Source organism: Pleurodeles waltl, chromosome 8, assembly GCF_031143425.1.
Source record: "Pleurodeles waltl isolate 20211129_DDA chromosome 8, aPleWal1.hap1.20221129, whole genome shotgun sequence".
In the NCBI taxonomy this organism is placed as follows: Eukaryota; Metazoa; Chordata; class Amphibia; order Caudata; family Salamandridae; genus Pleurodeles; species Pleurodeles waltl.
In genome coordinates this window covers 1,511,200,422-1,511,227,734 of record NC_090447.1, presented here as the reverse complement: position 1 = coordinate 1,511,227,734, position 27,313 = coordinate 1,511,200,422, and the positions used below count along the sequence as shown (strand labels likewise).

The 27,313-nt window shown below is 46.0% G+C and overlaps 1 protein-coding gene across 3 annotated transcripts in view; it reads right to left on the bottom strand.

Annotated features, from left to right (window-relative positions):
• Nucleotides 1-27,313, bottom strand: part of LOC138248841 (CD276 antigen-like) — a 79,065-nt gene that overhangs the window by 6,185 nt on the left and 45,567 nt on the right. For all 3 annotated transcript variants that reach the window (XM_069202793.1, XM_069202792.1, XM_069202791.1), the window contains exon 4: nt 25,065-25,418. In XM_069202793.1, the coding sequence (XP_069058894.1) occupies nt 25,065-25,418 (354 nt within the window). The remainder of the gene's footprint in view (nt 1-25,064; nt 25,419-27,313) is intronic.

The following is a 27,313-nucleotide window of genomic DNA, read 5'->3' as shown; positions in this document are numbered from 1 at the left end:
ACCGCCATCCAGATCCCGGCGGTCGGACCGCCGGGATCCGGATGGCGGTAGGGGGGGGTCGCGGGGCCCCTGGGGGCCCCTGCAGTGCCCATGCCACTGGCATGGGCATTGCAGGGGCCCCCGTAAGAGGGCCCCTACATGTATTTCACTGTCTGCTGTGCAGACAGTGAAATACGCGACGGGTGCAACTGCACCCGTCGCACACCCGTCGATTCCGAGCCGGCTTCATCGTGGAAGCCTCTTTCCCGCTGGGCTGGCGGGCGGTCTGAAGGCGACCGCCCGCCAGCCCAGCGGGAAAGTCAGAATGACCGCCGCGGTCTTTCGACCGCGGAACGGTAATCTGACGGCGGGACTTTGGCAGGCGGCCTCCGCCGCCCGCCAAGGTCAGAATGAGGGCCAAAATCTTTGGGCACAATAAAGTTATTTATTCCTCTGCTACTTTCTATTGAGTCTTAGAAGAGTTGATAATTTGTTTCAGAGGATGCCTGATAGCTAGAAGCACATGAGACCGATAATCGTGAGAATATTTTTGAAACGTAGCAGACTGTCACTCTATTCTAAAAACGTTCTCAGACTAAGAACTGTATTAGACAAGTTTAGAGGACAGGATTGAATGAGTAGGGACAGATTCAGGCCACTCTTCATGTGTGTTACTGTATATTAGTATTTTGCATTAATAAACTAATTTAAAGGAGACTACATAAAATAAATATTTTAAACTACTTAAAAATTCTCTTTATTGACTCTAAAATCTAAAAGTACTAGTGAACTGATTATTGTTGCAGCCATTGAGATTTCCTTGTGCCATTATCATCAAAGATCCACATAAAGTTAATGTATAGTGAGATATTTAAGGGTGATGCACTCAACACAGGTAAAGCATCATTGCCTTACCAGTATAGACATTATCCCAGGCATTTAAAGCTGCATTATGATGCCTACATCCACAATGGTCCCCAGAATAGGAGCAGCACCACTTTAAGAACACTGGTAGCAACAACTGCCCTACAGCTAGTAAAGCACAAGTGCCAAGACATAATTCAGAATTATCTGAAGGACGTAAAGCTGTAATACGATTTTAGTTCTGGTTTGATCATCAGTATGTAAAGTGACATTGTAATGTAACTATTCACATTGAGCCACACCATGCTACTCCTATTGCAGTGTCAGTAACCACAGCGGCCTACTGCATGTAATCAATCAGTATCTGAAGAGAGTGTTGCTGTCACCCTGGAGATACCTGGGCACTTGGGTGCGATGTGTCTGTCGAAGAGCCAGGCCTTGAGTCTCTTTCTGAAGTCTGCCAACGAGGGTGCAGTTCAGAGGTGGAGGTTGTTCCAGGCCTTGTCAACGATGTAGGTAAAAGAGCGGCCGCTGCTGTGCCAGAACTCTGTGTGCACGCAAGGGCCAGAGGGGAGAAGCACAGGTGTCTGGTCGGTTGCTGGAAGTGTAGGCGGTGGTTTATGAAGCCCGGGCCTTGATCATGCTTGCCTTTGTAGGCGTATGTGAGGCGCTTAAAATCACATCTCTTCTGTAAGGGAAGCCAGTGGAGGTTTCTGTGGTGGGGGGTTAAGTGGGTGCCCTAAGGAAGGTCCAGAATGAGTCTGGCAGTGATGTTCTGTATTGTCTGGAGTCTCTTTAGGAGCTGGGAGAATATGCCGGCGTAGAGTGTTGCCCTAGTCAAGGCAGCTGGTGATGAGAACCTGGGTGATGGTTTTCCTGGTTTTGGCTGGGATCTTTCTAAAGATTCTACAGAGCTTGCGCAGGGTATGGAAGCAGAAGGAGGTGAATTTGTTGATCTTCCGCTTCATGGTCAGTTCACTGTCGAGGATGATGCCAAGTTTGCGAGCGTGGTCTGTAGGCATGAGAATGGGTCAGAGTTCAGCTGGCCACAAGCTACGTCCCAAATGGAGGTGTTTTTCCCACAGATCAAGGCTTCCGTCTTGTCGGAGTTGAGCTTCAGGCACTTAGGTGGTCATTATGAACGTGGCAGTGTGGCCCACCATGCCGGCGGTGGCGGGTAAAACCGCCAGCCAGCATGGGGGGCCACACCGCCACATAATGAACCCTATGAGGGGTGCCATCGGCAGCCCTCACTCACCGCCAGGCTGCCTCCGTCAGGCAGCCTGGCGGTGGTCGGAAACATTATCCGACAGGGCAGCAGTGCTGCCCCTCGGATAATGATTCCTCAGCCACCAGCCTTCCCTGGCGGGTTTCCCTGCCGGGGAAAGGCTGGCGGAAGGGGTGCACCGGGGCACCCTTGGGGGCCCGAGCTCTGCCCATGCACTTGGCATGGGCAGTGCAGGGGCCCCAGTGCAGTGCCCCATCGCGCAGGTGGCAGTGATCTGCGTGACGGGTGCAGCTGCACCCGCCACACAGAGGCATTGGTGGCGGTTCCATGTGGAACCGCCATCAATGTCCCAGCCAGGCATTCCTGTGGGCCGGAGGGCGGAAACAATGTTTCCGCCCGCCGGCCCTCAGGAATGTTCCTAATACGGCCGGCGGGGATCCGGGGACGCTGGCGGTCAGTGTTTTGACCGCCAGCATGAACACAGCGGTTGCGACCTCTGTGTTCATAATGAGCGCCTTAGTTTTCATCTAGTCGGCTACGGTGATCACGGCATTGCGGAAGCTGGTTCTGGTGGTGGAGGGGTCTTCAGTAAGTGAGAGGATCAGTTGAATATTGTCTACGTGGGAGATGATGTTGAGTCTACAGGAACAATATCGGCTAGAAGGGTCATGTAGGTATTGAACAAAGTGGGGCTGAGGGATGAACCTTGGGGTATTCTGCAAATTATGCTCTTGGGTGCGGAGATGAAAAGGGGCTAGTCAGATGTTCTGAGGGTGTCCTGTCAGGAAGAAGGTGATGCATTTGAGGGGGTTGTTATGTATTCCAATGCTGTGGAATATGTTGATGAGGGTGTGCTGGGAGACGGTGTCAAACGTGGCTGATAGTTCAAGGAGGATCAGGACGGTGGTTTCCTGTGGTCGAGGAGTGCTCTGATATAGTCAGTGGCGGCGATGTATGGTCTTGTGCTGTGGTTGGAATGAAAACCTGATTGGGTGGTCTCCAGTAGGTTGTTTTCTTCCAGGTAATTGGAGAGCTACTGTTTGATGGCCTTCTCGAGTACTTTGTCCGGGTACAGGAGAAGAGAGATGCGTCAGTACTTCTTGAGTTTGTTAGGATCGGCACAGGATTTTTCAGGATGGTTTTGATTTCCACATGTTTCCATTTGTCTGGCAAAATTACAGAGGTGATGAAGATGTTGAGGATGCTGGTGAGTTCTGTGTTGGTGGGTACACTGGAGTGAATGGATGACATGATAGCTGAGGGCTGAGGTGGACTGATTGGTGAGCGATGCCCAAATGGAGATCGTACTGTTGATGTGCATTGGGGGGATGCCGGGGGAGGGTCGAGAGAGCTGAGGTTAGAGATTGTGGATTGGGGGTCGAAGTTGTTGTAGATGGTGGCGATCTTGCTGTGGGAGTAGTGTGAGAGGGTGTTTCAAAGTTCTTGGGAGTGATGGATAGTGTTCTCTGTGGTTGCTGGGATCAAGTATTCTTTTTGAAAAGTGTTTTTGTGCAGTTGGATGTTGGGTCGATGCAGGTTATGATGGCTGCTATTTCGGCCTCCTTGAGTTGTCGGAGGTAGTTATTGAGGGCTGCTTTGGGGGATGTTCTATCAGAGGGATTCCTAGTAGATCACCATTGTTTCTTGAGTTTGCAGCAGCTGCGCTTGGTGGCTGTGAGCTCCGGAGAGTACCAACTTGCGTTTGTAGAGGTTTTTTTTGGTTCTGGCTGGTTTCAGCGGGGCAATTGAGTCAGTGTATTCAATGATCCAGGAGAAGTTCAGGATAGCCTGGTCGAGGTCAGATGAGGTCTTGCGTTTGGATGAGCTGAGGGCCTGCTTGCACTGTGATTCAGTTTCTCTGCTCCTGTTGCAGTAGTCAGCTCTGTTGTTCCTGGTGGTGGTGTGTTGGGTGTCGGCGATGGTGATGTTGACGATGCTGTGATCGGACCAGGAGAGTTCTGCGATGTGGCTGAATCTGTCTGTCGCTGGAGGTGAAGAGGGGTTTGAGAGTGTGTCTGGCCTTGTGTGAGGGTACGTTGACTAGTTGGGTGAGGCCTATGCTGTTTTCGACTAGGTAGGTGGAGTTGGCGCAGTTGGGATCGTCAATGTGGGAACTGAGGCCGCCGAGTAGAATGTAGTGGTTGGAGTCAACGGCTAGTGGTGCGATGAATTTGGGGATGGGGTTATGTATATGAGAGTGCCTCTTTGGGTAGTCTTGGCATTGGTTTGTATTTGGAAATGGAGGTGTTCCACAAGGGGTGAGAAGTCGTCATTGGTGGCGATGCATTGACTGGTGTTCTTGAATATGATGCCAATGTCCCCGCCCCGTTTATTGGTGTGATCTCGGTGTATGATCTTGTAGCTGTCGGGTGTTGTGGTGGCAATGTCGGGGTTCAAGGAGGCGTTTAGCCAGGTTTCGGTGATGAAGGCAACGTTTGGTGATGGTGTCCCAAAGTTATTTTATTGTGCGTACTCCATACTGCCCCAGTAATCAGGGCACTATTATCATTTTATGATCCCCATTAACCCTCATCATGCAAATCCCTAATATGTAATGAGCCACTGCCACACCATAATCAACATTTAGGGCCTGATTTAGAGTTTGGCGGAGGGGTTACTCCATTAAAACAGACGTCCTCTCGGATTTATATTTTGGCGGATGGGATATCTGTCACCGTTGTGACAGAATAACGCCTCCGCCAAACCTAAACCAGGCCCTTGATCACTCGCTTCACCCTAATATGATTCCACCCAGCTCACTGATCACCACCCCATTTTCACTAAAAGTTATTCGGTTTAATAAGTAACGTGGAAAACAATTCCCCTCACTTAAAGATATTCTTACATGAAAAAAAAATCGTAACATACAGAAACTTTAATCACAGTCACAAGCATCTAAACCAGCGCTTCCCAACTCTTTGAGAAGTACAAACCAATTTTTAGAACGATAACGTTTTTCGACCCACCTGGCTTTAATGGCCATGAGGTGAGCGATTTTTTCATATAACCAAAGCATTGTGGGGTAACTCACAGTCATTTACAGGCACCACATTTTCCATTGACATGGTCACAACTTTTGCAGACATGCAGTTTTACTGATCAAACTATACTGCAGACAAACGATAATGTGGGAAATCAGGTTTCAGTGAATACTTATCATTTCTGCATCAACAAGTGTCTTGATTTGTTTTGATCCTATTATAATCTTTGTGTCCAACGCACTTCAGAATTACAAAAAATGTGCTTCATTTTTGCTTTCCTAACTGCTGAGTGTATACAGTTAATTTAAAGGTATTTACATTTTATTGTGTGTTACACAAAAACACATCCTAAAGATTTGCCTTTCACACTCCCTGCCCCAGCAAGATTGTCACAGTAGTCCCTTTACTTTTCTTTCTCTGTCTGCAAAGTGAGAGGAGTTTGTAAACACAGATCTCTTTGTTATCAAGCAGCAGTTTGTAAGAAGACACAGCCTGACATTTGACCTCTTTCTTTGAAGAACAGCAAAAGTGACAAGATAGATACAGAATTAAAAGGCATCCATACTTATTGTTTGGACTTTTGCGAATCACCAAACATTGGGTCACGACCCACTCACAATTTGGGAAACACTGATCTGAGCATATAAAATAGCATAAGTTTCACAAACATCCAATGTGATTTCCTTCCAATAAAAGCAATAATGCAATGTGTTTTAATGACCAGATAATAATAAAACAATAGTCAGCTATTTCTCATTTCCCCAGCTCAAATATCACAATGTCCTAACACTTTTAGGACAGTAGCAACACATATCAGAGATGGCCTGTGATAACTCGGAGTAGGGCAAAACCTGCATTTCTAAGTGGAACTACCCAACCTTTAACCAACATTTATTGGAAGGGTTGCTATGTATTTAATAGCTGAGCCAACCCTTCTCTACAGGCCACACAAACATTTACAAGGCACTTCCATAACTCATCTCAGCAGAGCTGCTAAACCTTAATTGCAGATTAGGAACAACTTCTAGCAGTAACCTTCAAGGTTTTCAAGATTTCAATCCAGATCCAAAGGGAGCAATTAACTTTTCCACACTTCTCCATATCCAATGCCAACCAAACACAATAGCAACATATTGTTTAGCTGTAGACTAAAGGAAAAGGGAAAGGGGACATGAGAGAGAAAAAAGCCTCTGGAGAGATGGCCACTCTGATGGATACCAATGTGTACTACTAGATAAGATCCATATCTTTAGTACTTTATAGTTAACATCTATCATGTTACAGAAATACAATACTTTACCTGTGTTTTAGTAGAACTCTGACATTCCTGAAATTGGAACATAAAGAATATTATAAACAATGCTATTTCAGTCTTTGCCATCACCTCAGTCTCTTCACCTGTAAAGGTCATTACCTTCTGTTTTTGTGAGTTCACAATCTTTTGTTAAGAATTCCTTAGAATGATATAGCCCTCACTGAGACTAATAATAGCTCCACTTAACACTACTCCTGCCTTAAGTGCATTATCTACATTGCCAATATTTCAACAATCTTTAACAGTGAAGCGGGTCCCCTGCATTTCCTTGTGTATTGTAGGATCCAAAAATGTGCAATGCAAATAGAGTTTTATACTCGTTCAATGTAAATTCACAAAAAACTGACAACTTAAAACCTTACAATACTTCTGTGCAGGGGTGGCTCCTCCATAAGGGCGCCAGCTGCAAAACTTTTCCACAAAAACAATACTTTGTTTATTATTGTTTTGGGGGGAAGAGGGTGGGGCCACGTGGTTGATGAGCACTCCCCCTCAGAGCGCATGTTTCGTTGGCCGGCCGTCTCGGCCTTGCTGGGCTGAAGAGAGCCTGCACAGGCTTCCAGTCTGCCTGGGAGCGCCCTGGCTGGGTGCTCCCAGCCAATCCTGAAGCTGCTCTGAGCACCATCGGGATTGGCGTAGAGCAGGCTGGGAGCTGGTGTCTGCAAGAAGAGGTGAGGAGCAGCGCGGGTCTTGCAGCGGCCCAGTTAAGTTTTGTTTATTTTTAATTGAATTCCCCCCCACGCAGCCCACCCCGTCACGCAACTGCTTCTATGTATTAATCTTCAGTTTAAAACACTCTTTAAAAAGGGAAACAATCTGTATTTGTTAGGAGTGCTGGTAGCACCGTCCATTCTTCAGCAACAAATCATCTAAACAGTAAAGCAAGGAAGCTCTGAACAACGACGAAACGTGAACTTGAAACTTTTAAAAAATGGCCTCCATCATTTCCAAAAAATACAAGAGCTTAAAGGACTTATGGGAACTGTAGTTTGTGTTCAGGAATATATGATTAGGACATCCTTCAGAGATGCAGAACGAAATGCCAATACTGAGACCTTTTAAGGCACGGGTAAGGAGGGCTCTGCCCAGGGCCCCAGCTTTTCACGGGGCTGATAGAGCCAGCTCTGTTCTGCGTTTATGACCTTGAATAATTCTTAAACAGATTGTTTTGAATATCGTTATATTTTACTTTATTTTTAATGTGGGTGGTGTGTGAAAGTCTATTGAAGACTTTGCAGAGAAATGTTTGTTTCAACACCGTGAGCATACATAAAAAAAATTGTTTTTAGATCACAACAGTGGCCCACATATGAGAAATGGCAGGAGGGGGTCACAGGAATTATTAGCAATAATATTAGGTGAGCTGCTGCTGAATTATAATATTAAAAACATATGTCACTATCCCTGAATATTAGATATAAACTCATTTAGAATTTCGACAAATTGTACTTAAGCACTGTCAGTGGCCTGGCCAAAGAGGCAGAGGCCGCCTGCAAAACTCCAGTGTTTGGAAGACCGCCAGTGAGGTCTTCTGCCCGGTGGCCCTATTATAAGTTTCCCGCTGGCCCAGCGGGAAACTACCCACAACATTGACGCCGGCTCGTAATTGAGCCAGCGGCAGGCAGTGAAATGCATGACGGGGTTGCAAAGTGCTTGGGCAGTGCACGGGCCACCATGGGGCCCCCAGCACTCTGACTTCGCCAGCCTTTGCATGGTGGAATCGCCATGCAAAAGCTGGCGGACACAGGGGTCATAATCCCCAGGGCAGCACTGCTAGCAGCGCTGCCCTGGTGGATTATGACCGCCAGCACTGCTAGGCTGTCGACCGGTGGAAACGTGGCGGTGCCGGAGGTCGGACCGTGGCGCGTCCACCACAGTCATAATGTGGAGGCTGGACCGCCGCATTGGCAGCGGACTGACCGCCACCGCGTGTCTGGTGGTCCTAGGACTGCCAGACTGATAATGAACACCTAAGTGTACTGCAGTTGTGTGTTCCCAAGCACAGGAAGGTGAGCTGAAGCCACATATCATGACAAGCATTTTTCAAAAGAGCTTCCATACATTCTTTAGAGAGAAGCCTTACTTCTCAGCAGGGCTGCCATATTTTTTAGCCACTGCTATGTCTTTTGCTCAGGCCTACTATAAGTTTAATAGACCACTGTTCTGATAGGATGTTTGCTACACCTTTCTTAGACAATACAAACACTTTTCAACGGTGCTAAATGTGTATTTGGACAGTACCAGCACTTTTACGCAGAATTACCATACTCTTATCAGACAGTATCTCTATTTCCCAGCAGTGTAGTCACACTTTTATGGACAGTTCCAAGACTTCCTGGTGGAGCAGGCGTGCATTTTTGGAGGTTTTTACATGGCCCTCGCCATTAATGAGAGATTCATTCGAACCCATCTGTGTTCAATGCATTCCATTTACAGCCTAGGCCAGTAGTGCACAGAGAGTGAAAAATAATGTTCTGTTATATGTATTTGTATATTCACCTGTGAGGGTATCCAGGCGCTTTGCAGGTGGAAACGGAAGCTGCCTCCTAGAATTGATTATTCGAAAAGCTCGGTGTGGCAATGGAATATCCGTTAGTAAATACTGATTCAGATTGATTTCAGAATTTCCTTCCTTTGCTTTGTAGTGTCTTTCTTTTATTTATTGCATAAGGATAGGGAGGTGGCTCTGTAGGTTTTGTGCTCGCTGCGGAGTGTTCGAGGGTTGCAATCACTGCAAAGCTAACCCAACCATTCATCTTTCTGAACCTGGTAATTCTTGCATCTGACAACGCTTTGGGAAAGTGTTTTCGGAAACACTATATATGTGACGGAATTTTAGTGTGACTGCTGTTTGTGTTACATTAAAAAAGGCAAGAAAGCAGCTGGAAGTTATTCAGCCGCCCCTTCGAACCCCTCTGAAAATTTGCTCTAGAAAGTACAGGGGCAGATTCACTCCAAGACATCCTCTTTCATGCCCCCTTAAATGCAAACACAGACATTTTTTCTACAAATAAAAGCAGTAAGGGCCAGAATTACAAAGCATTTTTCTGTCGCAAACAGCCCGATTCACAGAATCGTCCCATTTGCGACTATAAAATGTTTTTTTAAATTCACAAAATGCAAAATATTATTCAGCAACTTGTTACCAAATCACATTTTGCGATTGCGATTCGGTATTTGGAGGGGCGTGTTTAGGGCGTCCTTTCGAAATATCGAATCAGTATGGTATATATTAGTGGTTCGTGACCGAATTCCGGTTGCAAAACATTTATACTTTACCAGCTGTTTAAAACTGGTGGTAACCCATTTGAAAAGGGAATGTACACAATAATATGTTTTAAGAGCAGGCAGTAGTCCCACTGAGTTCAAGGCTTCATTTTTTTTTGTCTTAAATGCACCCTTGTATCCTTTAAAGAAAACAGGCTGCAAAAAAAACAAAAAACAATCATATACATGGTGGTCTGCTGACCTCGGCAGGCCACCATCCCTGTGATGTCTGTCATTCCTAATGGGTCGCAAACTGCGATCTACCTCATTAATATTAATGAGGTATTTGACTTGCGACCCACAAGAAATCCCTAAATGAAACTCAGTGACTTTTGAACATTAGGAATACTGATTTCCTAATTGGGATTCAGACAGAATTGCAATTAGAATTTTGGTATCCCTAACAATTGTACTTCTGGCCCTAAATGTACTAAGGGGCATATTTATAAGGCCCTAGTGCCACCTTGCCCCACATTAACGTCATCATTTTTTATGCTAATGTGGCGCAACGAGCCCGAAGTCCCCGCGCCGTATTTACAGGGTGGCGCAATGCATGCATCGCGCCACCCTGTAACCCTTTGCGCTACATTAGGCCAGCGTCAAGCATAATATATGCAAAGGGGGCGTTTCCCACATTAGGGGAGCCAGAACAATGGCGTAAGGAAATCTAAGAGCAGGCGTTGAAAGGGGGCTTCCCTTCTTTAGAATTGGGCCCTATGTACTCTGCAGGAGTAGCGCCAATATTTTGGCGCTACTCCTGCAGAGTACATCAATAGCGTCATGTGAAATTATACTATTGCCCCCTACCCTGCGCCATGGTGGCGGTAGGGGGTGCTAAGGGGCGCAGGGAATGTGGCGCTGCACTCGGTGCAGCATCACTTTCCATAAATCTGCCCCTAAGAAAGGTAATTCTTTCCAAGACTCTCATGAGATGGACAGAGTTGTGCACTGACCCTATTTCATGACTCACCTCTAAGCAGCCAGGGCTTTTCAGCTAACACTTTGGATTATGTGGCAGGTAGTTTTTTGATTTCCTTTATAAGAATATACCTAAAAATCACAGCATGCAAATATCTACGACCCAAAAAACTTCCTGGATTAGCAGAAGGTGCACAAGGATGAAAACAAGCTGCACTTACTACCTATGGAGAAGTAGAGTCCACCAACCACTTTGGTTTTCAATGGTACATGAAAAAACATACATGCAGCTTGTTGGTGGATAAGGTAACATATATGCAGCATTATCTTCTACCAATATTCCGAATCCACCCTCTGCCTCACAGAAGCTGTTATACTAATTATTAGCTGCTAAATCTTTGCTTAAAGTCAAGGGCCCATTAATGTAGAGGAGAAAAACAGTTCTTTGCCTTGTCCTGCATCTCCAACAATCGCCAACAACAGGCATCAACTTTGGTGGGTCCGGCCGCGGTTTTGAGATCTACAGGGAGTGCAGAATTATTAGGCAAATGAGTATTTTGACCACATCATCCTCTTTATGCATGTTGTCTTACTCCAAGCTGTATAGGCTCGAAAGCCTACTACCAATTAAGCATATTAGGTGATGTGCATCTCTGTAATGAGAAGGGGTGTGGTCTAATGACATCAACACCCTATATCAGGTGTGCATAATTATTAGGCAACTTCCTTTCCTTTGGCAAAATGGGTCAAAAGAAGGACTTGACAGGCTCAGAAAAGTCAAAAATAGTGAGATATCTTGCAGAGGGATGCAGCACTCTTAAAATTGCAAAGCTTCTGAAGCGTGACCATCGAACAATCAAGCGTTTCATTCAAAATAGTCAACAGGGTCGCAAGAAGCGTGTGGAAAAACCAAGGCGCAAAATAACTGCCCATGAACTGAGAAAAGTCAAGCGTGCAGCTGCCATGATGCCACTTGCCACCAGTTTGGCCATATTTCAGAGCTGCAACATCACTGGAGTGCCCAAAAGCACAAGGTGTGCAATACTCAGAGACATGGCCAAGGTAAGAAAGGCTGAAAGACGACCACCACTGAACAAGACACACAAGCTGAAACGTCAAGACTGGGCCAAGAAATATCTCAAGACTGATTTTTCTAAGGTTTTATGGACTGATGAAATGAGAGTGAGTCTTGATGGGCCAGATGGATGGGCCCGTGGCTGGATTGGTAAAGGGCAGAGAGCTCCAGTCCGACTCAGACGCCAGCAAGGTGGAGGTGGAGTACTGGTTTGGGCTGGTATCATCAAAGATGAGCTTGTGGGGCCTTTTCGGGTTGAGGATGGAGTCAAGCTCAACTCCCAGTCCTACTGCCAGTTCCTGGAAGACACCTTCTTCAAGTAGTGGTACAGGAAGAAGTCTGCATCCTTCAAGAAAAACATGATTTTCATGCAGGACAATGCTCCATCACACGCGTCCAAGTACTCCACAGCGTGGCTGGCAAGAAAGGGTATAAAAGAAGGAAATCTAATGACATGGCCTCCTTGTTCACCTGATCTGAACCCCATTGAGAACCTGTGGTCCATCATCAAATGTGAGATTTACAAGGAGGGAAAACAGTACACCTCTCTGAACAGTGTCTGGGAGGCTGTGGTTGCTGCTGCACACAATGTTGATGGTGAACAGATCAAAACACTGACAGAATCCATGGATGGCAGGCTTTTGAGTGTCCTTGCAAAGAAAGGTGGCTATATTGGTCACTGATTTGTTTTTGTTTTTGAATGTCAGAAATGTATATTTGTGAATGTTGAGATGTTATATTGGTTTCACTGGTAATAATAAATAATTGAAATGGGTATATATTTTTTTTTGTTAAGTTGCCTAATAATTATGCACAGTAATAGTCACCTGCACACACAGATATCCCCCTAACATAGCTAAAACTAAAAACAAACTAAAAACTACTTCCAAAAATATTCAGCTTTGATATTAATGAGTTTTTTGGGTTCATTGAGAACATGGTTGTTGTTCAATAATAAAATTAATCCTCAAAAATACAACTTGCCTAATAATTCTGCACTCCCTGTATTGTGACATCATTCACCGGATGGCTCCTTTCATTGCGAATGGTGCTATTACCAAGTGAATTGTGGTAGAACACACGCAGCAGTGTAATTACAGACAAAGGGGTCTGTTCACAAAGGCAATTTACTCATGAGTGCATATTTGTGTAAATTTACTCTTACACTTTGAAGTAAATACACTATTGTTGGCCATTCACCATTTCCGAGCGTAAATTTACTCCAAGGTATATACATTTACATGTCTCCACCCCCTGACAATAGTTACTACTTGTAACCTTTCTCACACAGGTGGAGATCTCTGCCACCCTGATGGGCAACCCGCCCACCGTGGTGGAGATCGCCCTATGAGAAAGAAAATTATTAAAGCTTATTGATTTAAAAAATATATATATTATTTCTTTCATTGTAAAATATATTTCTTTTTACCCTAGAACTAATAAAATATTTAATTATACATGTTGCATACTTTTCAGAGTGTGCGTGTGTGAGACTGCGCTCGTGCAGTGGCTACTCTTCATCATCGTCATTGGACAATCAGAACGTCAACAATTTCAGGAAGTAAAGTTGATCACTTGTGGGACCAATCCTGGCTGCCCATCATGGGCTCAGAACCAATCACGGTAAGGCGAGGCTTAGCCCATCCCAGGAAGGGGAAGGAATGGCTCAGGTCGCTCCGAGGATCTGTAATAGGAGGCTTCACCAACACATACCCCTACTTGGTGCAGTAACAGCATGGCACTATTAACTGGAGGCAGAATAGGCACTGGTAAAGCCCTATGGACCACAGATCACAGGAGGCAGCCACTGGGTGTGGACAGAGAGGGCTATAGTTGTAAAGTAGTCCTATATGCAGTTCATTATGAGTGGAGGTTTAATGCTATATCTCATCAGCCAATAGCATTAGGGGAATATTCCACTGGGCTAAATCAAGTAATGACTGAACAAGTCTCAAGCCAATAGCTGAAAGAGGCTGATCGAAGAAAGCCAATCATTGAAAGGGGCGGACCCAAAGACCAGTCTATGTATCTTGTTAGCAATAGGTACGTTTGAAAGCTGTGCTGTAAGAAAAAACAAATCTTTGCCACAAGAGAGCTAAAGTTTAACAACACCATTTACACCAACACCCTAGGTTCAGAGACAGGAAAAGGAAACTAACCTACACGACATTGGGACACTCCCAAAAACAAACTATACCCTACAATATCCCAAATAAGGCAAACTAACAACATGAATAAAGATATAAGACACTTATTTAAAAAGGGGAAAACAAAATATTAATAATGATAAAATATGGATATTAATGTTTCAGACTTAGGCACTTTATCGTTTTCACTGATGTACATCAGATGAGTCCTATGCTGACCTCTCAATATTTACTCATGCATTTTAAAGGGGCCATTCGGTGAATGATGTCATAATACATCTCAAAACCTCAACTGACGTCATTAACAAAGGAACATTCTGGAATATCTATTGTTGGAGAATGTTACTGATGCCGGCTTTGTTTTTTTTCCCTCTGTGTTGCTGGTATATTTAATGCACAACATTCACCCCCAGACTTTTCCATAAAATCAACTACACTTGAAAGCCAGGGCCGGATAAAGAGCCTGTAATCCTACTGAGGGGTTCCAGGGAGCTCACCGAGAGAAGCCTGGGTGGATTAACAGCATTTATAAGGCGCTTTTTAAGGCGTAGCACTAAAATGACCTTGTAAAGCACTAGAGAGAATACGCGTCACAACAGCTTTTGGACGAGGAACCGGTGATCAGCCTTGTGTCATCTCTCAAAGCGGATTCAGCGACATCCGGGTGAAAGCCAGGAAGAAGGCAGAGGAAATGAAAAGAGGAACCATCTAGGACATTGCTGCAATCTAGGCTCAGGAGGGAAGGGAGCACAAAACCTCAGGAGGCACCAAACCACCAGCAACAAATCACAGCCCAAACAAGAAACAAGAGTGGCATGGCAACCAAAACTATGTTTGGCAACAGACGCACCACGTGGGTGATAATTCACAAAAAACATATCTTCCCGTTGCACCAATCATCTTAGGTTTACGAACATGATGCATCTGTGAACATCCACCACTGCTCCTCCATGGTCCTAGGACTGACAACAGGAGAGGAGAACCTTGGGTTTAGGCAAAAAGCTGGAACTCTTTGTGCATACTGACTACAAGTGGTCCAGGCCAGAGAACAGAGCCAGTCAACAGAGATGCAGTACCTACAGTTCTGTCCAGTCAGAAGGTGCCACGGAAGTCAGTCTATTCGCTGCCTGAACCTGTGGCTGGATTTAAATGTCACAAAGCCAGCTGTCAGGAAGCCGCCAACGCGCCAATCAAACACCCTTCACGTACAGCAGGTCAGGCTGTACCTGCAACCAAATAACAGGGCGGTCAGTGTATGAGATCTAGAAGTTCCCACTATATTTAATTTTGTGAGTCGTGCTGCATGATATCAAAGAACGGTGGCCCCTGTGTAAAATGTCACAACAATCCTATTGTATAATTAATGTTGCATTAAAAAAAAGTAAATTAATCATATGAATATGCAAGGATAAGTAAAAACACAGCATGACAAAGATCATAAGAAAACGAAGAAAAAATTTTGCAAAAATGTTCAACATCCACAAGTGGTACACACAGTGAATAAGGGGTGATTAGGTGAAGTTTCCAATTGGGTCACAATACACAAAGTTTAAGAGAAAAATTGTTTATTCAAGAAGGATGAATGGCTCTTGGGTGCAAAAGCAGACAACGTTTCAACCCAATTAGGATAAAGGGTCATCATCAGGACTACAGAGAGTAGAAACCAGCCTGAGAAAAGGTTAGAAAGAAAAAAAGGGTAAGCAATTGATCCTTTTATCGTATCTATCATTGTTGCCAAGAAGCATAGAAAATACTATGTTGATGACTATTTCTAATATTTTTCTCTAAAAATGTTTAAATCAACACAAAAAGTGAGTATGTTGCCACATACCTACACACAGTGACCAGATTCTCCCTAAATCTTGATTGAATTTTCTTCATAAAAAGAGCCCTCACCACCCATCCTAGTTGGTGGCATGCTTCATCATAGGGGTCCTACCCTGGGTGCCTAGAGCATCCACGGTGTTCTTCAACGTCTGGTTACAGCTGAGAGGCTTTGACTAGTCTAGAAAGATCTCAACGGATTTTAGGAGAAGTGACTTAGAATTGTCTCAAAGTCAGCCACCAAACCAGTGTGCTTTAATAATGGTGTCTTCAGGCAAGATTAAAAACACCTTCATCATCTGGTCTTTAGCCGTAGGTATATTTACGGTGTCCAGAAAAACACATATAATAGTTGATCAATGGCGAACCTGTCACTTGTGCAGCTAATTTGAATAAAACATCTGTAAAGTACCACAGGAATGTAGGAGAAAAAGGGGCGAAGCATCAGTGAACAGAATGATTGATTCCATCTTAAAAGTAAAGCTACTAACTTTAAGGTATCCCTTGCTGCACAAAAACAATCAACCCCACAAGGCAGGCACGCTTGCACCATGGTGTAAGGGTGCCTGCGTTGTCGCTAGGCAGCACTTTCTGCGCCAGCACAGGGGGAGAGGACAGAAATGCGCCATATCTTGTAGATACATTGCATTTCTGTCCTTTCCGGGTGGCGCAGGGAGGCACTCTGCACCAAGAGCCTCGTAAATGAGGCCCTTATTGTGTTAACTTGTAGATTGGTGTTAGTTTTCTTTCTGTAATTACAAAGTTGGACCATTTTGTAAAGTGAACTGTCTTACAATGTTTCAGGGGTGCATTCAGGGGCTCTGAAAGGAAAAACTATATGATACCAGATTCTTTTCTAACATCCAACATTTAAACATTTCAGAACATAGCAGCTGGGAAAGCTCAAATGAAACACATTTTTCATAATTCGGAAGAGGGGGGGGGAGAGATTTTAATAGGATCAAAACAAGGCACTTTATGGTGCTGTGCAAATGTTTTGATGAAACCCGATTTCCACACATTATAGTTTGTGCGCTATAGAATTTTATTAGTGACACTGCATGGCGTTGCGGATTTTGTGGCCACTTCAATGGAAAATGTGCTGTATATAAATGACATCACACGGTCACTCCACCCTTTAGTCATTTATTTGGAGCAAAATGCACCACCAGCTACACACCTGCCTCTCTCTCATTGAGGCTCATTTGCTGCACTTGTTTCTTTGTGCGACGCTTGGAATTTTCACAATTCCTATGACTTTAGTGATGTAACATTGCTGGCAGCACTCTACTTCGAAACCTGGTCCAGCATCACTGTCTGTGGGCCATCAATTCAATTCAAAAGAGCTTTATTGCGGCTACAAGAGCCAAAAAAGCGCGAGCAGTAATAAATACAAATAAATACACATAATCAAAATTACAGGTAAATATAATGATAAAAAGGGAGTAAAAGATAAGAGAAAATGGAAAAAGTGAAATAAAAGTGGAATAAAAAATGGAATAAAATAAAATGCGCAGCGCAGGATGTTGGGACAGTCTTATTTAGAGTCTTTATCCATAAGAGTTTTCCCTCTGACAAGCCAACTGGCTCTGAGGAATTTGGCGATGGCGATCACTAGCGTTGGCCTGGTGTCTGATCTGAGGATTCGCAGGGCTAGCGCAGAGCAGCGGACTCCCAGTAGTCTGCATGCCGGGGCCAGCCATTGCCTACGGGGGCGGTATACGCGGGGCAAGCAAAAAAGACGTGAGGGAGATTCTCGACGGGGGCTTTGCAGGCTGGGTATGCGGTTGATTCATTGTGTGACCAGCTACTGGTGAAAAGTCTTAATGGGAGTGTTCCAATGCGGAGCTGGAAGTACAGTTTCCTTTACCTTGGGGCCGTGATTAGGTCCCAGAAAGCTTCGTACTTGCATGACTCTTTTAGGTTGGCAAAGTCACAAAATAGTGTAGTGTGCAGTGCAGCCCTCGTGTCTTCGAGGTTGGCCATTTGCCAGTATAGTTCCTTTAGTTTGCTTTTCGAGGGAAAGACTGACGTGGCTGGAGAGTTCCAGAGATCATCGAGCCCGAGTGAGTAAAGTAGATCCTTGATGCATCGTAGCCAGGGGATTCTGTGAAGATGGTCGGCTTTTAGGATGACCTGTAGAGCTTCGGTGAAGATGTCGAGCTCCGGAGTGGTCCAGAGACACAGCCAGTACAGCAGGGGTTGCAGGCGGGCTTTGTGTCCAATGCGTTTGATGCCGAGATCCTTGAAAAGAGGGAACAGTGGGGTGCTTAGCGGAAGGGACACAAGGTTTCTTAGGAAGTTGTTTTCAGCGGTGGTTAAGTCTTGGGTTTTGGTATAGCCCCAAAGTTCAGCCCCGTAAAGCGCTGAGGAAACGGCCTGTGCTTCGTATAACTGTAATGCTGGGTGAATTGCTTTTGTGTGTGAGAGGTGGACATTTTTTAGTAGAGCCCCTGTTGTTTGTCTTAGTTTTAGGGCTTGTTTTCCTATGTGTGGCTTCCAGGACATGTTGTCAGTGAATGTTATGCCCAGGTAGCTGAAAATGCCCACCTTCTCAAGTGAGGAGCCCTCCAGAGTAAACTTCCCTTTAAAAGATCTGTGGGGATTAAGGGTCATTAGTTTTGTTTTCGAGGCGTTGATTTCGAGTCCCTGTGATGAGCAGAAATGCTCGAAGTACGCAAGGAGTTTCCTTAGACCACTGGGGGTCTTGGATATCAAAAGAGTGTCATCGGCAAAAAGTAAGACTGGGATTTTTTGTGTGCCAAGTGAAGGTGCGTCAGCCTGCAGTCTGAGGAGGGAGGGGACAATTTCATTGATATACAGGGAAAAGAGGGTCGGGGCAAGTACGCAACCTTGCCGCACACCCCGGGAGACGTGGATTCTATCGGTTAGTTGGCCCTTGTTGCCCCACCTGACTTGTGCGTAGTTGTCCTCATGGAGTCGTATCAAAATGGCAAGAATGTGCTCCGGGATTCCCATCCGAGAGAGAGTGGCCCAAAGTTTGTTGCGAGGTACTAGGTCAAAAGCAGATCTGAGGTCCACAAAAGCTACATAAAGGCTGCCTTTACCAATGAACACTATTTTCCAATATAATAATAGGAATCTGAGGGCTTGATCAGTGGTGGAAATCTTCTTTCGGAAACCGGCTTGGAGGGGGCTAAGGATATCGCGTTCAGTCATCCATTCTTCGATCTTCCCTAGGAGGCAGTGGCAGAAGACTTTTTGGACACAGTCAATTAGGCTATAGTTACAAGGAAGAGATCTGTCGCCCTTTTTAAAGATCGGGATAACAATGGCCGCTTTCCAAGAGTCGGGAATTGGCGCCCCAGAAGCTATTGCGTTAGCTAGAATGGTGAGGTATCTTGACCAGGATGCTAGGTCTGTTGAGAACAGGTCTGCTGGGACGCAGTCTGATCCAGGGGCCCTGCCGCGTTTTAAAGTGCTTAGAGAGTAGGTTATATCACTTTGAGAGAACAACAGGGGTGCTGCGGTGGTGGGTGCTAATGAGAGATTTAGGTGGGGGCCCGTATGAACAGGGATGGGGCTATCATGATCAGGGGAGTACAGACTACTAAAGTGAACTATCCAGTCTCTTGGGGCAATGTTGGTTGTGATGTCCAAACCACTGGTTTCTGGGCCTCGCGCTGCCAGGGACCAGAACAGACTATGGTTCCTCTCGCGCACAGCGTCGCTGAGTGCTGTCCACCATTTGTTATCTTGATCACGCTTGGCTACGCGTATTGCAGATTTATAGGACTTCCTAGCTACGCGGATGGCGGTGGGGTCCTTGGATTTAATGGCTTGAACTAGGCGCTTGTTTAGGGACCGACACGTTTTGTTGAACCAGCGGTGCCTACCTATGGGTCGTTTGTCGTCGTGGGCTGGAGGTACTGAGAAGTGAGCTGCGATATCCCTAAAGCAGGAGGTGTGGATTGAGCTTATTTCCTGGTGGGGAATTGCAGAACCTGCCTCTAGGCCCATTAGTGTGGATTTTAGGGTGTTATTGGCAGCGTTGATGAGTGCGGGCCGAGCCACGACCTTGTCCCATTTCAAGTGTCTTTTATTGTTGGCCAGGCTAATGCCCTCGGGTGCTACTGCTGCGGAGTTGGACGTGGCTGGGAGATTACCTGGAGCTAATGTGTAGACAGAGAGAGGGTTGTGATCACTTTCAGTCCTTTCGATGATCGTCATGTCGATGACTAGAGGCCATAATCTTATATCGAATAGACAATAGTCGATTCTGCTGGTGTGGTTGGTTTTATTGTACGTATGACTGCCATTGGTGTCTGAATTGGTTCTGCCATTTAGCGCCCTGAGCCCAAACTCCATGGTCAGTGATTTGACCTGAATAGCGACCGGCGTCCATCTCTTGATGGGTGGGATTGACAGGGCGGGGATAGACCAGGCTTGATCTTCCTCGTGGGTCGACCTGAGATCATCCCAGTCAAGGGGTTCGAATGTGACGTTGAAGTCCCCAGCCACAATGGTTTTGTGGTGGCGGGGATAATTTTGTAAGAGGGCTACGAGGGCGCAGAGGGTTTTGGAGACTTGACCCCCCCTGACCTCTCTAGTGTAGATATTAAAGATGTTCACCACAGAGTCAGGCCCAAAGGATAGACGAATGCCTAACAGGTCGGGGGAGACAGTAGGTAGCTGTGATATATGGCAGGTAAGTGATGTTTTGATCCAGATGGTCAGACCCCCTGAGGGTCTGCCTCTCGTGCTGGCCACAACGGGGATGTGGAAATTTGTGTAGCCTGTTCGGAAAAGTGGGACGAGTGACCATGTTTCTTGGAGGAGACATATGTCATGTTCGTCAATAAAGGAGGAGAAGGATGGCAAGGGAAGAATACATTTAAAACCTGCCACGTTCCATGAAACAAGTCGTACCCCGGATTGTGGCTGAATTATCCTGTCTAAATGCCTGGGGTTTGTAAGGTTGGATGTCGGGGTTGGTCTGGCAGATGAGGTTGAGTGAGCAGAGATGGGTTGATACCAATGTTTGCCCGTGAGGCTTGCGGTGGTTGGTGATGTTCCTCTGTTGGAACTGGCTTGGTCCTGATCCAGGAAGTGCTTGCAGGCCTAGGCAGCAGCACTTGGTTTGGTGGGCAATGTGCCTGCAAGATGGAAGGAGCATCGTTGTCATGATTGTTCAGTGGACCGGAAGTGGTCTTAGTATCATGGGTAGGGGAGAGAATACATGGACAAACAGTGGTGGGGTGAAAGGAGGATCTGGGGGTGGTAGATGTTAGAAGGGTGCAAGGTTTGCCTGCATAGATTTTAGGTGAGGCTGTGAGTCAATCATATTTACCAAGAGAGGATAGGTTTTCTGTTGGGTGGTAACTCGAGCACTCCTCGTAGAGCGTGGGTGGCCTGGGGTGTTTAAACTGGATGCGTGAGTGTGCTGGTGGGCTTGTTCTTGCGTCTAGGGCCACCAGATTGTTCACCATGGTCCTGTTCTTGAGTGTCAGTTTTAGGATATCAAAGTGAGTTCCCGGGTCTGGCCGTCGTGCTACGTTAATTATGTCCTCGCGTATTATGGATCGGCAGCCTCTAACATGGCGAATCCAATGGATTGCCTTGTTTTTGATAGAGTCTACCCCTTCCCTGCGTGTCAATGTGGTTAACTTGGGAACGTTAACCATTAGGACTATATTACCTAGATGGGACTGATCAGTGGCAGGTTGTGCAGAGTATTTTGAGGCAGTGTTGCTCATGGGTTTGGGTGTTTTATGATAGATGTCTAGTGAGTTTCCTATGCCTGAGTTGTGGAAAAGGGGTGTCTGGTAAGAGTTCATGGTCTTTTCTCCGGTAGGGTGAGGGCCGGCGTGGCTAGAAGCTGAGGAGTTGGGCGGGTTTGTTATGATGCCTGATAGGGTTGGGTTTTGGGCAAGGTTAGTGGTGGTCGTGTTATTTGCGTGGGTTAGCTGTTTTACTATTGCGATTAAGGAGTTAACCATATGCTTGAGTTCTGTGACTTCCTTCCTTAGGACTTGTATGCATTCAATATGCTGTGGGGTTACATGAGGAAAATGCATATTGGTTGCTGCTGGCCCATCTGCCAGGGTGTCTGGGGTGATGTCGTCGTGTGATTCAGGTATATTGGTTAAGGGATCGAAACGGTTGCTGAGCTGGATGGAATCGTTGGTGGCAAGTGGTAGGTCTTCTACTAGAGAGGGGGCGGTATGGGTGATAACGTTCCTACTTTCGCCCAACCCTGTAGTGTCAGTGACTTGTTGCCCACGTTTCACGAAAATCTCGGTGATTTTCATGGGACCATCCTTCCTGTTAATTGAAGTGGGCCCCCCCCCCCCAGTTTCAATAGAAATATTACCCTGGGGACTAGTGAGTATTCCATTGCATTCGCCCAGGAGAGAGTCGATTCTATCCATGACGCAGTTGCTAGCTGCATGCTTATGCCTTTTTCGCTTGGCTTTTAGCACTGCCCCGGCCCCTGCCTCTATTGCTTTCCTTTTGCCCATCTGGTGTTGGTGTAGGTGCAAGGTTGAACGATAAGGTGTCAGATTTAGTGGAGCAGCTGACTGGGGACACAGAGTTGGCAATAGCAAATGGGACTAAGTCCAATGTGGCCTTCTTGGGTGATAGATGTCAGGGGGGTGGCCCAGCCCGGCCTCTGTCGGCCGCTGACGGGCGCAGGACGGGCCCGCCCTTGGCCCGGGCGCGTCCCGCGCACGTCCCGCGCGCGTCCCGCGCTGCTGGAGCGCAATACTGTTTTTAAAGGGCTCCTGCCCCTCCCACGGCTTCACAGCGCTTCCCGCGACGGCGGGAGCGCGATACTGGAATTAAAGGGCTCCTGCCCCTCTAACGGCTTCACAGCGCTTCCCGCGACGGCGGGAGCGCGATACTGTTTTTAAAGGGCTCCTGCCCCTCTAACGGCTTCACAGCGCTTCCCGCGACGGCGGGAGTGCGATACTGTTTTTAAAGGGGTCCTGCCCCTCCCACGGCTTCACAGCGCTTCCCGCGATGGCGGGAGCGCGATACTGGAATTAAAGGGCTCCTGCCCCTCTAACGGCTTCACAGCGGCTCACTTACTATTAAACATCTACAGGTACAGCTCACTGTGGGCCATCAATGAGCTGTACCTGTAGATGTTTAATTGTAAGTGAGCCCGACCGACGTCTTCTTTCAAAAGGCACCTTCCGTGGCTATACCACCAGCTGCCTCCAGGTGGCACCTTTTCCACTTTAATAGTAGTTAAAAGAGGCACCTGCCAAAATACAGAAGTGCTCTCAATTGACTTTTGTTAAATGTGACTATCCAGTTTGACAACTATTATTTTGAAGGCTCGTTTAGATTTTGATAACGTCTCGTTTTTCTTCTCTTCGCACGGTCATGCAAAGTTGAAGTAACATCACCCCGGAGCAACCAACCTGCAGGTGAAACCAAGCATCGAGTATCCTGTTTACAGGCTCAGAAAAAAGATCCCCAATTTTTTTTTTTTTTTTTAACAGGCTGGGTGGCCCAAACCCCACCTCTTACAGAGAACCAGCTCAGAACCCACGCGAAATGAACTAAATGAGCCACCCTTGCGTCCGCCGCGTCATGGGTGGGATGAGGGGAAGGAGAGGAGGGGTGGATGGCTTCACTCTTAGGGAGGGAGTCCCCTTTAGTCCAAGGTCTACGAATATTTGTGAAAATTGGGACTGCCAGGGCCCCTCACCAAATTCTGGTGGGAGGGTGAATGGGGGCATCATTTTGCATTAACCCACTGTATTACCTCCCATAGTACAATGTTTCTGGGGGTGAGGGGAGGGGCCATAAATATATCACTAGCCTCTCTGCAGGATCCCGAGCAGTTGGTAGAGAAGCCGGACGGAGCTACCTCGCGGAGCAGTGAAAAGGAGGAGTCAGAGAGTACTCCAGAGACAAAGAAAAGTAGGGCAGTAAAAAGAAGGAATCAAATACAGTAAGTACTCTAGAAAAGAAGGAAAGGAGGGCAGTGAAAAGAAGGAATCAAAGACAGAAAAGAAGGAATCAAAGACAGTAAGTACTCTAGAAAAGAAGGAAAGCAGGACAGTGAAGAGAAGGAATCAAAGACAGTAATTAGCTAGAGAAGAAGGACAGTGAAAAGAATGAAGGATTCAAAGACGGTACTCTAGAGAAGAAGGAAAGGAGGGCCGTGAAATAAAGGAATCAAATACAACACTCGAGAGAAGAAGTAAAGGATGGCAATGAAATGGAGAATGGAGGAGCCAAAGAGACTACTCTAGAGAAGAAGGTATTGAGTGCAGTGAAGAGAAGGAATCAAAAACAGTACTCTAGAGAAGAAGGAAAGGAGGGCAGTGAAAAGGAGGAGTCAAGGACAGTGCCCTAGAGAAGCAAAGGAGGTTAGTGAAAAGAAGTAATCAAAGAAAGTACTCTGGAGTAGAAGGAAAGAAGGACAGTGAAAAGAAGGAGTCAAAGACAGTACTCTAGAGAGGAAGAAAAGGAAGACAGTGAATAGGAGAAGTCAAACACAGTACTCTAGAGAGGAAGAAAAGGATAGGCAGTGAAAAGAAGGACTCAAATACAGTAATCTAGAGAAGAAGCAAAGGAGGGCAGTGAAAAGGAGGAGTCAAAGAGTGTACTCTAGATTGGAAGGAACGTAGTATAGTGATGAGAAGTAATCAAAGACAGTACTCTAGAGATGAAGGGAAGGAGGGCAGTAAAAAGGAGTAGTGAAATACACTACTCTAGAGAAGAAGGAAAGGAGGGCAATGAAATTGATGAGTCAAAGATAGTACTCTAGAGAAGAAGGAAAGGAGGGTAGTGAAATGGAGGAGGCAAAGAATGTAACCTAGAGAAGAAGGGAAGGAGGACAGTGTTGAGGAGGGTCAAAGACAGTACTCTAGTGACAAAAGAAAGGAGGGCAGTGAAAAGAAGGAATCAATGACAGTGCTCTGAGCTATCCTGCTCAGGTACGGGGTTACTCCCTTAGATGAGTTCCAGGAGATGGGTTACCACCGCTATGCTCTCAGAACTAGAAATAGGGGTTAGGAAGGAATCACTAGACTCTCTACAACCATATACTATGGTAGGGTTGTTTATCCTCTTTACTCTAGCTGTAATGGTGATCACTGTATTATGTTTCATCTGCAAAAATATTTTGCATCTTGTATCCTGCCTTGGCATGTGTTTGTCACTGAGCAATTGAGTGAAAGTGGGGTGATCTGTTTCCACAACTTCTCTGAGGAGCCAGAGTTTCAGGTTTAGGTCGCCACAAATCAGTACTACCCTGACTGGGTAAGTGAGGTACAGCAGGCTAGGCAGGAGTTAGGCCAACAGCTTCCAGAACGTGTGGGGCTGACTCAGTCTCCCACGCTAAACATTCAGTCTTACTATCATAATAAGAGCCACAAGACAACAGTTCACCTTGACTTCGAAATATGTACTCAAAAGCAGAATAACACAAACCTTTTAAGGAGAGTCTTAAAAGTTTCTGCTTCAACTCCATCTGACAACTTACCAGAGGTGTGGAGGTTAATAAAGCCTTCCTGGGAGCTAGTGGTCCTTTCTATGCCAAATCGGATCAAGCATTTGTAACAGGCTTCGTCCTCTCTTTGAACATCTGACAACAGGAGAGAGAAATTGCCATCCTTGAAGTGGCTCCGAAAGAATTTAGTTCGGTTGCGGAATCTGGTTTCCTGCATAGACCGCCCATCTTTTTCTGTCTCGTCTGCATAATCAACCACCCAGTCCAGGTCAAAGGGCCCTGGGATCTGCCAGTAGAGGTTAAAGCTCTGTATACGGGTTGGCTTACTCTTGGAGGTACATGGCAAGAGGACATTACTACCCAGGATTGCCAAGATGGGAGTTGACTCTGTAAAGAAAAAATTCATAGCTGAGTTCTTTAAAGCAAGACCTTTGATTAACGTTTTCAGGACATCAGACTTCAAGTCAGATCTGATCAATACTCCTAGCTAGGCTTACAGTAAGCAACACAAAGCAAAATGTAAGCAACACTCAAAGAATGATGGAAGAAAGGCTCAAGCAACACTGATAGATAGACTTAAGTAAAAGCTACAGCGTGACAGTAACCAAAACTACAGTAACCAAAACTAAAAGCACAACATGAGCAACATAAGCAATCCTCGCAGGGAAACTTAAGAAGCACTCAAAGGAAACCTGCAGCAAGTCTTAATCACGAAGGAAGGATAAATCACGGTAGGACTAAAGCAACAGGTGCTGCAAGACTGAAGCAACACACACTGCAAGAGAGAAGCAACAATCCTGGCAAGAGCGAAGCAACACTCAGCAAGACTGAAGCAACACACACTGTAAGAGTAAAGCGACATTGCAGGCAAGAATGAAACTACACACATTACAAGAATGAAGCAACACTCCTGGCAAGACTGAAGCAAGACACACTGCAAGAGGGACGTGACAGTCCTGACAAGAGTGAAGTGGCAAGACTGAAGTAACGCACACTGCAAGAGTGAAGCCATACTCCTGGCATGAGTGAAGTGCCAATCATGGCAAGATTGAAGCAACACACACTGCAAGAGTGAAGCCACAGTCCTGGCATGAGTGAAGTGACGCTCATGGCAAGCCTGAAGCAACACACACTGCAAGATTAAAGTGACAGTCCTGGCTAGACTGAACCAACACATCGTGCAAGAGTGAAGCAACAGTATTGGCAAGAGTGGAATAACACTCAAGGCAAGACTGAAGCAACACGCACTGCAAGAGTGAAGCTCGAGTCCTAGCAAGAGTGAGGTGACACTTGTGGCAAGACTGAAGCACCCCGCTTAAGTAGTCTTCCAAACGTGTCTCAGAATTGCCATTACAGCCTGAGTCCAGTTTAAAACTACCATTTTGACCTAGCAAAATAATCCTTTCGCCAGGCCAAACCTTCTTTTTAATCATATCAGTCACTCCTAGGGTAGGCCCAAAACAGCCTATGGGGCATGGTGTGTTTTATTTAAAAAGTTGGACATGTACTTTTAAGTTTTAAATGTCCTTGTATTGAAAACCCCCTAAAGTAGTTTTTCCCTACTGCAAGGCCTACCTCTTCCACAGGATTAGGTTGCCTGATTGCATTTAATAAGTGATAACTTTTGATTGGGATCTGGTAGGAAAGTCATGCTTGGTGTCTGAGGAATTGTATTTAAAGCCCTTGTTAATGGCAAAGTCTGATTTTAAGTCACAGTTCTCAGAATGCCACTTTTTGGAAGTTGGCAGTTTCTTGTCCTAAACATTTGGTACCTGCAGCCTGTTTCCTCGGTCACATGACCAGGTGTAGTTGGAGTTGGTCTTTGTGTATTCCTCCAACAAAGTGTCACAACAGAGGGCCTGGGTGTTAGCAGGAAAGGCCATTCTCACTTAATGAGGGGGCGGAATTGTCACCAACCACACTTACACTTCAAAGGCACTGACCAGCACTCTCATACAGAAATTCACACTAAGATTAGCATATTGTACCCCCAGACAGACTGGGACCATGTCATGGAAGCAGGAAATTCTAGACACCTCTTTTAGGGAAAAACTCCAGAAGTTTCTCCCACTTCAAAGGAGGCACTGTGCTGCCCTGCTGCTCTGCCTGCAAGGACTGCCCAGCTGCCCTCCTGCCTGAGGAAGGACTGGACCTGCAGCTTTAACCCAGGACCACCAGAGTGACTTCAAGGGTTCCAGTACCCTTGAACCCTGCACCTAGACTCTGCCTACTACGAGTCCCAACCACCCCAAGTGAGCCTCCCCAGTCCTGGACCTTTGGGA